The sequence below is a fragment of the Squalius cephalus genome, assembly GCF_949319135.1.
Source record: "Squalius cephalus genome assembly, chromosome: 25".
Lineage (NCBI taxonomy): Eukaryota > Metazoa > Chordata > Actinopteri > Cypriniformes > Leuciscidae > Squalius > Squalius cephalus.
This window is the reverse complement of record NC_137146.1, coordinates 15,329,417-15,345,043: the sequence shown is the minus strand read 5'-3', so window position 1 is coordinate 15,345,043 and position 15,627 is coordinate 15,329,417. Positions and strand designations below refer to the sequence as shown.

At 35.8% G+C, this 15,627-nt stretch overlaps 1 protein-coding gene across 5 annotated transcripts in view; it reads left to right on the top strand.

Annotated features, from left to right (window-relative positions):
* ncoa2 (nuclear receptor coactivator 2) overlaps positions 1–15,627 on the top strand; it is a 94,691-nt gene that overhangs the window by 31,773 nt on the left and 47,291 nt on the right. For all 5 annotated transcript variants that reach the window (XM_079863657.1, XM_079863655.1, XM_079863659.1 and 2 more), the window contains exons 3-4: positions 11,814–11,918; positions 13,079–13,251. In XM_079863657.1, the coding sequence (XP_079719783.1) occupies positions 11,830–11,918; positions 13,079–13,251 (262 nt within the window). In that variant the 5' untranslated portion in view covers positions 11,814–11,829. The remainder of the gene's footprint in view (positions 1–11,813; positions 11,919–13,078; positions 13,252–15,627) is intronic.

Genomic DNA, 15,627 nt, shown 5'->3' with positions numbered 1-15,627 from the left:
GATTTGCGTGGCGAGGTTTAACGTATGATTATGATGCAATTCCCTTCGGCTTGAATTTCGCTCCGGTCCGTATAGGAGGGTCAAGCAAGGACATTGTTCTTGATGGCAAGGCTAGTCATTATACAAACCCTTCAAAGACCCCTGGACCGATGCAGAAACGGTGCCCTCGTCATGTTCGAGGCCCCTACAAGCACAGGGTGTGTCCCCAGTCTTGATCCCTTTAGCTTTTCCAGCCACAAGATTACAGGGATGGCACATGAAGCTTTGGTGCAAGCTGCCTCTTTGTCTACTCCAGGAGAATGATGGATTGAGCCTCCCTCCTCTGCTGCTCTCTTGAGATGTCTATTGGGCTTTGTTTGGCAAGTTGACCTCTCTGTCTTTTAGTAGGCGCAGTGTTAACCTGCTGTAAGCCTCTTCCACAGTATCTGTCCCACAGTTGGATCTAGAGGCTCAAGACAGTGTATCTTCTGCATTTTAAGTTGACAGTTTAACAAGTACATTAACAATGCAATTCATACACACAATGGCTTGAATAAGCGGGGGAGGGGGGGGGATAATGATTTTAAACAACTGTCCTGATATAATAACTATCAGTATCAGCATTGTCTTTTGTCTTTTTTTCATAGAATTTTTTTTTCATTTTATTTTTTTAATCTATTTATATTTATTTATAAATGTTTTATTTGTAATACATTTATGTTTTATATACTTTGAAATATTGTATATTTGAAAAATCAAAGAGGTAATTTGAATCTTTTATGACAAGGCACGGTGAGTTCAGGTTGTAATATGTCATGTGGTGCAACTTAAAAAAAAAAAAAAGATAAATCAATAGTTAATGATATTTATAAAAATACTTTTTTACTTTGGCAAATTTATTTAAAAACCTTTTTGGAAAATAATACGTTAACTTATTCAAGTTTTATGGTAAATATGTTAATACCTTTAACTTGGTTACACCACATGACATTTATACAGTCTTTAAATTGAAACTTAAAAAAAAAGAAAAGAAGATATATATTTTTTAAAACGCATAAAACCAGCACGAATTGAAATATTACATTTACAAGTACTTGGCACATGTGTTTTAACTAGATTTTTTTTTTAAGGATTAGTTCTTTACCGTGTCTTGGACACTCTTATTTGTCATTGGCCCATAGAATCTCAAGGTTGGCACTTCGAATTGAGAGCTTCACTTCAGAGAATCTTCAAACTTACGCTGGAAAATAACAGCTTCATATCTGAACGTGCAAATTTTATACTAATGATCTGTGGAGTGCGGTGCTTGCTTCCTGCTGAAACCGTAAGGTCTGGAGATTTTCGGTTCATTCTTTCAATTCCAGGCGATCCCAGCATTGTCGTCTCTGCATTTTGAAGAACCCAGACTGTCAGTCTCCTGTCAGGCAGGCTCCTGTCTCTTCCAGTGATATCCAACCCGTCAGCGGATGCACACTGCAAACCAAGGGCTTCTCTGACAACTTCGTCAGTGGGGCAAAGTCAACTGATTCTTTGAGTCATTACTTGTGTATGTGTGCTTTTTCTAGTTTTTGTAGTGTTATAAAACCAAACGGGTTGACTCCACTGCACAAAGATGGTACATATACAAGAATATATTAGATAGACTCAACGTTACCCTGACAGAGCCACAGAATGTCACAGTAAATTTGATCCAGTTCTCTTGTTGAGCTATTTGTCATATTCATCCACTTCAACTGTCTATACTCACATTGTAGGGGGCTCAAATATTGTTTAATATAGTTTTAACAAGACATCCATGTTTGTTTATATCTTTCAAGTTTCCCTCACAATCATTCAGCTTTACAATTTGGACCTCCCTATACTGAACAACATTAAGATATTTTATATATATTCTATAATATACAAACATTTTTATCGTAATCTTGATCCCTGCATTGGCATTTATGTTGTTGTTTTGGGACAGTTGGGACAGTCCAGGCATTTAGCTGTGTATGAATCCTTGGTAACCATTATTTGACTTTAAACAAGACTGCACCAGGCCCAGCCAGTCATGATTGGATGATATCCTCAACACCAGGCCCCAACAAGTGGCCATTAAATCTGTTACTGGGAGGTTTCAGCATGTCATGTTTTGTGAGACTTGTAATGAAGTATCAAATAGTCACACATTATCTAATGATAATTTCACACCAACAAGGAACGTCTGTGCTTACTCGAGATCGTGAGGGATAAGTGTCAGTTTCTGCCGGTGCGTCCGCAAGAACAAAAATTAGGTTTCAAGATAATTAGTGAACTACTTTTTATTGAGTGCAGAATAGTTGTAGAGTTGTTTGCTATCAAACCTGTTGTCCTGCATGCCTATTTAGTGAATCACATACAGCAAATCCCCATGACTCAGATGTAAGGTCATTTATCTCTTTCTCAACCAGTGTTTTTAAGCTGAACTATGTTCATCTTAATTGCAGTATTCTAGTTTTGCTAACTTTTAGCTGAATTACTAGTTCTGAATGGAGGCTGTATAGAGTGATGACCATGCATCATGTGAGCAGACACGGCAGACATTTAAAGGGACACATTTGTTAAGGTTCTCTTTAAAGTGACATTTCCACACATACAGTATATGTTGTATTACAGCCATAGGCAGCAATGGTAGCATACTACCCATCTTTAAATTCAGAATGTCAATGGGTTAAGCTGTTTAATAGCATTATGAATGGATAATCATTTCATAACTTTTATCTTTTTGCACAATGCTAATGCTTTTCTGCTGCTTAGCTGACTTAAAATTGCACTATTTACATTAAGCAATGTGTAATTCTACAGTCTTGCAATACATGTGGTATTTATTATAAATTAACTTTCGTCACCTTTACTAGTTTTTTTTTTTATTTACATATTTGATCATTTACAGATTTAAATACAATTTGGTTTGTTGTTAAAGTGAGATTTCAACTTTCAAATGTTGTCTTTAAAATTGTTGTAGGTTCAGATTATGGGTACGATTTAGGTGTGGGTTCAACAAACAAACAAATAATTAATAATAATAATCAGGTAAAAACAGTAAAACTTTAATACTAAATGAGAACATGTGATTTTTACTATAACACTTTTTTCACAATTTCTGAATATTATAAACAGCATTTGTAACTTTTTTTCTAACATTTTTAAACAATTTGAACATTTTATAAAAAGTGTGGAAAAATCACTTTTTCTGTATGCTTTCCTAAAGCTCAAGCAGGAGAGCATGGTGCTCGCGATGCCAAGATCATGGGTTCGTTCCTATCAAAATGAACATGCATGAACTCTGTTGACGTACATGTCCATTTTTCCGATAAAAGCATCTGCTAATGGCATAAATGTAAATGCCCTCAGAGGGAAGTTGAGAAACTGACATAAAATAAAAACATTAATCTGATGTATTAAGTTGAGTTTGTGCAGCTCTTTTTAACCGTGAAATTTTCAAATTGACCTGCAAACATAATCGTAATATAAATTTCATGCACATTCCACAACATTATAGGTGAATCAGTATTTAATCAAATACTGGTCAAATTGACCCATAATATTATATAATTGGTTAAATCTCACCTTGCTGACAAGACTAGCTAGTACTGGTTAGTGCTACTTTGTTGCTGATCTACTGATAACCTAACTTGGCCATTCTCACTTTACTGGTGAAGCTGGCCGTCCCTCATGGTCTTTTTGATGAAGTCTTGCTGGTTAAGCTTGATAAAAAGCCTGGTTGAGAACTGGAAACACATGCTGGTGCTGCAGTTTAACTTTAACCAGCTGTTGTCTTCAGGGACTGAAGCCATCGACTGAGATTCTTTTCTTTTTGGATGCGTAAACCCTCCCGAACACGAGTCTTTAGATGTTCATTTGGTGTCAGTGATCAAACATGGTATTTTTAGTTCCGTTGAATCACAAACAAACAAAACTCCCGATAACCCTCCAACTGTCCCAGATATAGAGTCTCATCTCAGTTGTGTTGATGGCAGCAAGGCTTTCCAGTAGGGAGTCATCCCTGCGGACTTTAAATGGTATCGCTGGAGGAGAGAACAGGAGGCTGTCAGCGCTCTGTATGCTGGAGAGTGGAAGTTCTCTGTGCTGCCTGTTTCTCTTTTCCTTTTCCTTTGTTGAGTGTTACAGGCTGGCACATCTGTTTATGGCAAGAATCAATAGACAGGGTAAAGAGGTGGAGGGTTTATATCTGTCTTTCCTCAGAATTTACTTGGAAAAAGAGGAGTTTGAGTGCAATTGAGAGTGTATGCGATTGTTATATTTTCAATGACAAAATACCTTTCTGGTTATGTCTAGATAAATAAGGTTTTCTCAAAACATGTGAGATGTTTGGATGAATGTTCATGCTGCTCTTTTCCATACACGCAGAAATAAAATAATAATTCAGAAAATCACTATGATATTGTAGAGAGTCTCTACATGATGATGTCAAGGTCAATAAGTCGCTGTTAAAATGTTAGATAATTTGAGTTTAAGGCAAATTTAGTTAAGATTGTAAAATGTCATGTGGTGTGAATGCCCAAAAATTGAATGATATTTATGAATTAATATAATTCATCATATTTGCAAAAAAATACTTTTTACCTTGAAAAATAATGTATTCAAGTAAAATATATTTTTAACTTTTACTTTACATTTTTAGTGTAATTCGAGTTAAAACGTTCTTGAAAATGGTATAAAACGCACTTGACATGCGTTTCAAAGTGTTTTTTTTTTTTTTTGTTGTTGTTTTTTTCATCCAGGACACTCTTATGTCAACGACCCACCTGAGTGTCAATCGTTCAGCAGAGAAGCCCCTGAAAATGTCTCCACAAATTTTCCAATGGAAAAAAAATATATTTTTACTGTTTAATTGGGTGGATAACCGATAACCTAATTTCCATTTACATCAAATTAAATAGGCCATCTACCCTGACGAAGCTCTATTACACTGCATGTAGATGGGGCGGGGGGGGGGGGGGGGGGCGGAGCATCCACTGAGAACCGCCCCGTCGTTCCGCCCACCAGTCCACGCGTCTGATTGGACGTCCCCCTAACACTCATCATCTGCGTCTTTAACATACTCTAGAGCTGCTAATAGGAGTGAATGATTGAGAAATGTGTCAGTGTTCCTCATTATCTCTCTCAGTGCTGTTGATTAGTGGAGGTCTGACACGGCTCATGTTGAGCTGGCTGACTGGCCTTCTCCTTCCCTACTGCTGTAAATAATTAATGCTCCATGTCAGTGCCTCCCCGAGCCCTGTCGTGGGCTATGCCCTGTTCACTGCGCCAGCTGCGACCTGCTTTAAGCGCTGGGGCTTCCAGAAGCTGGTCATGCTACATTCACGTTGAGCTGTTTGTGTGGCTTAACTAGGTTAGAGTAGCTGATTGTGGCTCACCTTTGTGAGTCATTCATTAATATTAAACAAGCTGAGCCTGTTTCATTATTAGACCCTTGTTTGCACAGTAGCAGATATGTTTTTTTATTATACTGTTGATTGATTTTACCTATGGTTTTTTGCTACAGTGTATGTAGTATGTAGTGGTTGCAGTTAGATAGACATTTTATATTTTCACAATTTAAGATGTGCTTGTTTTTGAAAGCTAATTGAATTAGTAGTGTTTGCTAACTAATATCGCTGAGGTTTTCTTCATAAATTCAGAAACAGACCTTGAAAAAGCATTGCAAGAATTTTCCAATTTTAGGGTTGCACTGTACATTGTTCCGTGTTGTTATTGTTAATTTAAACTATTAAGTAAAATTGAAATAAAATATAAATATTAAATGGAAAGATTTTGACTTGAAAATTTTCAAACGAAAATTTAAAATGTTGCATTGGACTAACTGGAATGAATTAATTGAAGTGCTAAAGTGACTAGACCTAAAAATTTAAATTAAATTAAAGCTAAATAGAAACTAATACAAAAAAGTTGAAACAAAGTATTTATCAAATTATATAAAATTATCATTTAAATTATATGTATTAATATTATATTTATTCATATTTATTTAATTATTAATAAACTTAAAATAAAATAAATTAAAGCTACATAAAAAAAAATTAAATGAAAACTGGAAATATAAAATTAACAAAATCTAATGACAGTGACAAAAGCACATACAATTTACAAAAAAAATAAAATAATAATTAATGAAAAAATAAAATAAAAGCTAATTCAAAATATTAATGAATACTATAATCGTGTAATATAATCTAAAGTGACATTGGTACCAAACTGGCTAGCTGCTACTATTACAGATTTTTATTTATCAGTATCAGTCAATATTGTACATTTTTTAATTTTGTATGTTAATTCTTAAAACACTAATAATATCTTATAAAAACACTAAAAAAACGTAATTTCCATTTTTCATACTGTGCATTTCCATTTTTTTCATATCGCACATTTATTATAACGTTGTATAATGTGCTGCCTCAATCGACTTATAGCATTTAAAAGGATTGATTTTAGTTTTTAGTCTTTTATTTTTTAATTTATGCAAAATAGTATCAAATTTTAATCTGCCATTTATTGATTACCAGTCATAACATGAAAATATGTATCTCCTTACCAATATAAGCCCGAATTATAATATCAGTACATTCCTTTTTGTGTGTGTGTGTGTCTGTCTAATACTAACACTTTATTCTTCTGCAGATTCCACATATTTGTGTGCATGCATATATTTAGAGCAGTGCGGTTTATTAGACGCATGTCTCTCACCGGGAGTTTTAACACAAGCCGGTCACCATATCACTAGTCATCATACGGATCTGTGTGGGGGTATCTGGATATCAGACACCTCTGACTGTCTCCCCCTGCCTTAGGGGACACCAACATCTCTGACTCATTCTTCAGCGTATGTGGGTGATGTACGCAGCTTGCGGGACATCTGCTAACTGTAAACCTGTCAAAAGCAGTCTGGCACCAGTGTATAGAGTACTGTACATAAACTCTGTTTTACATTCTTTTCACTTACATTATCAAAGAGAATTTCATCAACAACCCATTAAGAAAACGTAATTGCTTCTAACTTGAGAGGGTGGAAGAAAAGACAGAAAGCGTCTCTTTCCTTTTCAAGCACGCCCACTCAGTAGAGATCTTATCAGTCGCCTCGAGCCTGCGGTTTCATTACTGTGTCCTCCCAGCCTGACGGTAGTTGGCATCTCTGTGAAAACTCCATTCAGAGAGCTCTTGAACTCTAGTGTAGCTGTCCTAATAATATAAACTTATTAAAGTATCTGCAAATATGTCAAGGGCGATTGTTATCAGCACAGTTTTAAAAGGTGTTTTTGAGTGTGATTTATGACAGTGGTTCTCTACACATGGGTCATTGCCCAAAAATGCAACAGGGCAAATGCAACTAAGCATATATTATGCAACACTGTAAAAAAAAAAAAAAAAAAGTTGCTACCTGAAATGAAGTACAATCAACTTTTTAAATTATATTAAACTGACTTATCCTAATCTTGTATGACTTATCAAAAAGTGGAAAATTACTTAACTTATTTTGATGAGTTAAAGCAATGTAAAAAAAATATTGTCATAACTTATTGATTTATATAATTTTTTTTTTTTTTAGGGCATTTTGTTGTTCACGTCAAAAGCCGTAAGTCCAATCTAGTGTTGTCACTTTTTTGTTTAGTTTATTTTTATTTTTTATTTTGGTTCATTACCCAAAAATGGTTTGCTGGTCGATGCAACTAACCATATCATTTCATACAATCAACAAAATCAATTGGCATATCAACATTTAAAAGAAAATATTTCACAGTTATATTTTGTTGTTGACATCAAAGGCCTTAAGTCCAATCCATGTTGTCACTTTTGTTTTTATTTTATTTATTTATTTTATTTGTTGTTTAGTTTTAGTTTAGTTTTATTTCGTTTAATTTTATTTTTCTTGTTTTTTTGTTTTAATTTTTTTGTTTTAGTTTTAATTTTAAAAAAATTCTATTATTTTTAGTTTTGTATTTCTTGTCAATATTGCTAATTTGTCATGTATTTTCATATATCAAAGTTTGCAAGCATGATAGCAAATCAAATCCTTTAATTAGTGTTTCTCAACCAGCTTTGATAGCAGTCTTCAGCACCAGTAGTACAGAGCACTGACTCAGTTAAGTACATCTATCAAAAAAGCTGCTTGATGTTGCTTCCATTGTATCAGATATTTGGTTGTATTAATCTTTTGCACTTTGGTCCCCTCCATCTGTGTTAAAGCCTCTTCAGCCAATCGGATTGTGTCGGTTAGTGGGGAAAGCTGATAGCATTTCAAAGCCGCCTCTGTAATCACTAGCTACCATGTCTAACTCTCGACTCTTCTCATTACGGTGATTGTCCGTGGTTTCAGTCCGAAACACCTACCTTTCTGCGGCCTTTGAGAAGCTGCTATTAACAATTGATTGAATGACGAGTCACACGAGTGAAGGAGCTAGTTATATATAGTAAGGCTGTAGAGGTTGAAGTGGCTCTCTTGTCTTGGTATGGAAAAAAAACTGTGCACCTGACAGCTGGGCGCATATGGTTTTGTTTGGGGAATGCATTCGAAACCAACACCAGTGAAATGTTATGATTATTGATACCACAATACTTGGTACAATGATACTCTACATAAGGGGCCGGGAACCCTTTTGGATCAAAGAGCCAATTTTTCTTCTTTTTTTTTTAATCATGTGAATAGTATACTCACCAAGACGGGCATTTACTATGCTTGAAATGTCTCTTGGCACAGAGCACCAGTTTTAATAAAACTATAGGTTTCAGTCCAGTCACTTTTTTATATATAGCCTTCGGTAGGTACAACAAAGGATTTAAGGAATTGTAATTGGTTGCTTTTTCTACAAAAACCTGATCTCTATTGATGTCCAATTTTGTACCGATCATTGGGAAAGGGTGCGAGACCTGGCGAGCCTCATGATTTTTGTCAAAGAGCCAGGTGTGGCTTGCGAGCCATAGGCTCCCGACCGCTGCTCTACATCGTTGTCTATTTTAGAATTGACTCTATTTTAGTAATGCTAACAGTCATGCTAACAGTGACATTGCCTAAATAAATGTGCGATTCCAGCGGTGTTTACTGTCCAAGGGGGCACGGAAAATCTTCTAGGCTGTGTCACAAGAAGCCGTTCGTCATTAAGCTGGACAGAAGGGCCCCGTGATTAACAGAAGGCCTTACGTAATGTTACGATTCAGATGTCCCGCTGATGAATGTCTCTCAGACTCGAAGGTTAGCGCGGTTTGAATGAATCTTTCTCTGCTGTTTTCTCTAGTTAGCTGGTGTCCAGTGTCTGTAGCGTTGGCCTCGTCCCCCAGAGCTGTTTGATTGGCCTCTCTGTCTTTAGGTTTAAGTAGGGCACTGCAATCCAGCAGGGATTCAATACCAGCGCTCCATTCACTCCAGCTCTGACTCCCCCAGCCGGCCTACAGTGAGGCTGCAAATTATGCAAGGCAATGTGTGTGCGTCAGCTTGGCCTGAACGCAGCCCAGTGTGTTGGCCTCGTGTGCTGGCCCGAGAGTCTCTCCGCCTGCTTCCCGAACACTGCAGATGAAGCCCTGAGAGAGATCGGAGAGGGGAAGGATGGTGTTTTCATTAACTTCCGCTGCCTGGTGTTTTAAATTAGCACCAGACTCACAACAGGTCTCATCAACACTCTGAAGTGCCTGGTTTTTTTTTTTGGTTTTTTTTTGTTGACGTAATGTATTGCTTTGTACTTTAAAAATATATATTTTTTGGGCTCCCGGTTTGGCTTCAGAAGTGGAAATCTAGTAAATGATCTAACAATGCTTTTGAGGAGATAATGCTTAAATTGCAACGGACCATTACCGTAATTCCACCTTTTTAAAAATAGGTCTGCTATTTTCAATTATGACAATTAGCCCACATAATGCTATTTATGTGTTTTTATTGGAACGCTGAATGTAATTTTCAACAAATTTACCCCAGAGGCTGCAAACGTTGGAAACGTTTTCCATTACATTAACAGCTCTATTTATGACAAGAATTTCTGCAGCCTTTAATGTATCCTAAATGTTGCATGCACAGTTTTCTTTCTTTTTTGTCTGTATATATATATACTATTCATTTCTAAACTATTCATTCATAAACTATTCATTTCTAAATAAAACCTATAAGGTTTTATTTAGAAATGATTCGGGGTTTTTTCCCAGCAAAGACACACTAAATTAAGTGACAAAGACATTTAAAGTTCAAACAAGATTTCTATTTCAAATAAATGATGTTCTTTGGCACTTTCTATTAATCAAAGAGTCCTGAAAAAGTATAGAGTTTTAAGCAGTGCAACTGTTTTCAACATTTGTAATAATGATAAAAAAAAGTTTGAGCACCAACATCAGCACATTGTAATAACAATTTGCGGTTACATTTTATTTTAACGTGTCATTGTTACAGTGTAATTATATATTCTGTAAGTACTGAGTAATATTAAGCAACTACGTGTACTACTATAGGGTTAGGGTATGATTAGGATTTGGTTGAGGGTTAGTTGCATGTAATTATGCATAATTAACTGTTATTACTATGGTAAGTACATGTAACATATGTAACGAGGACACTGTAAAATAAAGTGTTACCCAATGTGCAATATAAATTATTTCACTGTGCAACCTTGGTGAGCATAAGCGACTTGCGATATATATAGCAGTCATGCGCCATTTAATGTTGCACACTATTATTAAAAAGCCTCATTCAATAATTTATATGAGTTAATTTTCTCCTTGTGATAAGACACATTTCTCTCTCTTTCTCTCATCATATTGAGAACAGTACTAGATGATGAAATGTACTAGTTCTCTCTCTCGTGGGAATATTCAGTTTTTGTGAAACTCTTAAGTATATATAAGGCACACAAATGTGAATGGAAAGTGAAAATACATTACATATTGTAGCACATGTTGGAAAGATAAATGGCTCTGCCTGTGTCCGTATTTGTTGGGGCTTGTTAAATGAAAATTTGCATGCTCAACAGTCTTTTTGTGCTGTACAGTATACAGCACATTGTGTTCTCTCACTCTCTGACCCCTTACTCTCTTTTTATTTCTCACCACTCTCAAACCCAAATACTTTCGTGTTACTTCCACTTTTCTTTCATTGCTCTGCCCTCTCCTTTCTCTCACTTGGTCTCAGGGGACCCCCATTGTCGCACAATATAATTGAATCCTTTTTTTGTTCCATTTTCTCTAATTTTCATTTTCACAGGCCTCCTTACGCCTCCCAGCATCAACCCACATCTTCAGTATATGACCTCTGAACACAACCCCTAAGCCTTCTCGCTTTCAATTATCTCTAATTAGTAATTCAATTTTTCAGGCTGTTGTAAAGAGCCATTAAATACTGTATTAATTGATAAGGAATTTATTTTAGAGATTTTTTTTAAATGCAAGCTGCCAAGGTGAGTGTTTTCAGGCCAAACGAAAGGATAAAAACCTCCCAAATTCTTTTAAGTCCCTCATAGAGTCATTTTAACCACAAGTGCCTAAATGACTGATTGATTCCACATGAATCTCTCTCAGAAGAGCAGTTTGGCTTGTTTGCAAATCATCAGATGCTCAATTGTATGACATTATGCTGCTTAACTGCAAGTTTTTGAACTGTTAAACAGATCTCTATCCACTGTCTTTCTCAAAGCACATTAGAAATAGTTGGCACAGTGTGCTGTTTAACCTGTTCAGGAGATAACTCAATATGATGTTTTTCATTGGTCCACCTCATTATATGTTGCAGTGAAGCGAAGTGTGTTCATTTGTCAAGCCTACCTAAAGATTATGTGTCCTTTGAGCATTTTCTGAATCTCTAATGTTGACATTTTCTCCGTTAGGTGATATGCATTGAGGATGAGTGCTGTCGGGGAAAACTCATCGGACCCTGCCAGGTCAGAGGGTCAGAAGCGTAAGGAATGCCCATCAGACCTCCTGGGCCCAAGGTACCTCGCACATCATGCAAACTGAACAGCAGGTTACAGTGAACTCTGAAACTGCATGCTTTGCAGTATACACATTTTTAGTTTGTAGAGTGAATTTCTCAGTGTCTACACTACAGCTGAACTGCAATAATCTTGAGCAGGCCTCCCACTGGTGGAGCTCATCCTAGATAATACACGTTTCTATATAAAGCCCTTTTCCACTGAGTCAGGAAACATCAGTCTGTATAATTCATTCATAGGAAGTAGCTATGCACGCCCTCTGTATTGACAAAATGTTTTCTGTGCAAACTGCTGAAGATGCAGAGCAGCAAATTGAAAATGCAACCTGTTTAAGGTGGCATAGAAGGAGCTCTGGAAACTGTTGTCTATTTTAGTGTGAAACACAATGCAGAAAAGAGGGTCTTGCTGCAATGATTGTTTAGATTTGTTTCAGGTGTGATGCCGTCGAGGGTTGTCTAAAGGCTATTCACACTTTAAACATGCTCAAATGTGACATGTCACCTTAAATGCAGTGTATCATCCAAAGACACCCAGAAGTGTGTGTACAACATTTTAAAATATCGCAGACTGAATGAATGAATTTTCAACAAAAATTCTAAATATCTGTCACTAAATATTGTGATTTTCTTGATTTATTGTTGAAGGTGGCAAATTTGTTACAAATGTGTTTGCTTTGATGAATTTATGCCAATTTTCTCTTTGCCAAAATAATAGAAAATAAACTGAGGAAACCGTGATATTTTCCAAAGCAGTCTTAACCCGTAAAATGGTAACACTTTACAATAAGGTTCGTTAGTTAACATTAGTTAACTACATTGGTTAACATGAACTAATGAACTGCACGTATACCGCATTTATTAATCTGTGTTAATGTTAATTTCAATATTTACTAATACTTTTTAAAAATCTTGTTACCATTAGTTAATGCACTGTGAACTAACATGAATTTACAATGAACAGCTGTATTTGTATAAACTAACGTTAACAAAGATTAACAAATAGGTTGGTTAGTTAATGCATTACTAATATTAACTAATGAACCTTATTGTAAAGTGTTACCAGTACATTTCTTCAAGCATGTTAAGTGCAGGTCTGATTGTATTTTTTGAAGTTGTATTTTTTGCTCTATAGTCAGAAATATTTTTTGTTTCTCTTCACAGTCCCAAACGAAGCACTGAGAAACGCAACCGGGAACATGAAAATAAGTACATAGAGGAGCTTGCAGAGCTGATTTTCGCAAACTTCAATGACATCGACAACTTCAATGTCAAGCCTGACAAATGTGCAATTCTAAAGGAAACCGTGAAACAGATTCGTCAAATTAAAGAGCAAGGTAAGAATCTGATAGACTCTTATTTGAACTCACATAATTACTTGTCTTTCTAATAAATTTACAAATCAAAATACATGACAAATGTCCTAGAAAGTTCAAGATTACCCCATATTAATTATAAACTCTTGAGGTAAGACGTTACAAAACATAATCTCTATATAGTGCTACATTCATTGGTTTAGCATATTCGGACCTTTGCATTAAGCTAGAAGTTATTAGGAGCTAACACAGACTTTGGACATGTGTAGGCATTTTCAGGTTGTTTGTGAATATGTTTGGTCTCTTATCGGATCTTGAGAAAGAGCTTTGTCAAATCAGCCATAGATTTCAGATTGGCTTTCATCAGGTGCCTAGACAGATTAGCATCATGCTAACTGCATACTGACTGTTGCCACAAACAGAAACCAAACACAAGATTTGACTAGAAGTCACAGTTTCTTTGCTTTTCTAGATTTGTCATATTTTCCAGTTCTGAGTTATCAGGGATTTTTGATTCGGGACACATTTGCGCTTCTTGTGCAGTGATTTGGATTCAAGTGCAGTGCTTGTTAGCATGTTGTGCTGTTAAAATGCTATGCTTTTAGTTACTTGATAAGTTTTACGGATGAATATATATCTCCGACTTGGAGCACACACAGAAAGCCACCTAAACAGTCTCTCTTTTGCGGCTTAATGCGCTTTTAATAACACTATTTAACATCAGACACATTCTGCAGTTAAGCAACAGTAGACTGCATTTTACAACACTTACTTTTAAGTTTGGGCTTTTAGGGAGAAACGAAAGCTCACCGCTGTGAAAGGAAAGGAAGTGCGTTGGATGGAATGCGGCATAATAATCCTTTTACCTCGATTGTCTTGTTTTCATAATCGTTGGAAGCCAAAATCGAAAATCAATTACGTTAATCGCACAGCCCTAGTACTTTGGTCATCCAGGTACTTTGTGTTAGGTAAACTAGTTGTTTTTCGAATACTATTTGTTCGGACATGCTATGTTGGCATAGTGTTTTCCGCATAGGCCTACTATATAGTAGGGGAGTATATGATTTTGGAAGCAGAATAAGTGCTAGTTTGACGTGTGTGTATCTGCATTGATTCTGCCTGGGCTGTGATGGAGATTGTTTGTGATGTACTGCGCTCTGGGTTATGTAATGCTGAGCAATGTTCGGCGTCTGCTGTGCCGTCCCTTACCCCTCCTTCACCTCTCCTCCACTACGCTCGATGCCACACGGACACAGCATCACACACTGCTCTAATACGGTTTGTACAGTCTCAAGCACAAATGGGCCTGTTTTGCCTGTAAACAAGGCCTTAAGTGTTGAGTGCAGCAGTCACGATTCTATGTTCTTCACATTTTATTCAGACCCATAGCAACAATTGTCTCTCTGAAGAGATAATTTACTTTCATTGAGAGGTAGGGTAGGGATTGTAGTGTGTGAGATATATATATATATATATATATATATATATATATATATATATATATATATATATATATATATATATATATATATATATATATATATATGTATATATATATATATATATATATATATATATATATATATATGTATATATGTGTATATATGTATAAGTGTGTGTGTGTGTGTGTGTATATATATATATATATATATGTATGTATGTATGTATGGAAATATTATAAATATATTATGAAACATTTAACACATTTTTACTATTACAGCTCTCAAGGTTAACTAATCGTGATAAGTGTTGATCATAGCATTATATTTAGATCGTGGCATGAAAGGTTGCAGTGATGAGCATTGTAGCCAATCACAGACATGTTGAGCGCATGAATGCAGTGATCTCGTCATTGCAACACAATTTCTGCACACAAATGAATGCTTTCATCATAACTAGCAGTGCAAACACAATGTAAATAAGAGATTTGTTTATTATAACTTGATTTTTCAGTCCAGAACTGATAAACTTGCGCTGTTTGATTGACATCTTCAGCGATTGTAAAGGGAGCGTTCTCTGATCGCTTTCTATATATAATTTAATCACAGTTTAAATTATTTTCATCCTACTAAGAGAAACAATGTGAAGTTGACCAATTAGTCACTGGTTTGATTTACTGACACATAAACGACGATAAACGATTTTGAGACAAAGAACATCTGACTGTACATGAATCATTACATATCAGAAATCACTGGTGATTATGGTTAGACACGTACACATAATCATATGAAGCAAATGATCTAACAAAGCAATAGTAACAGTAAAAACTGCAAATCCAACGACAGAAGGAAGGTTATGCACAACATTTTGCACTCTTCAAATGCATGTTTTCAGTTCTGAAACTTACAGGATATTCTTATAGTATGATTACCTCTTATATGTCAAAAGCTCAAG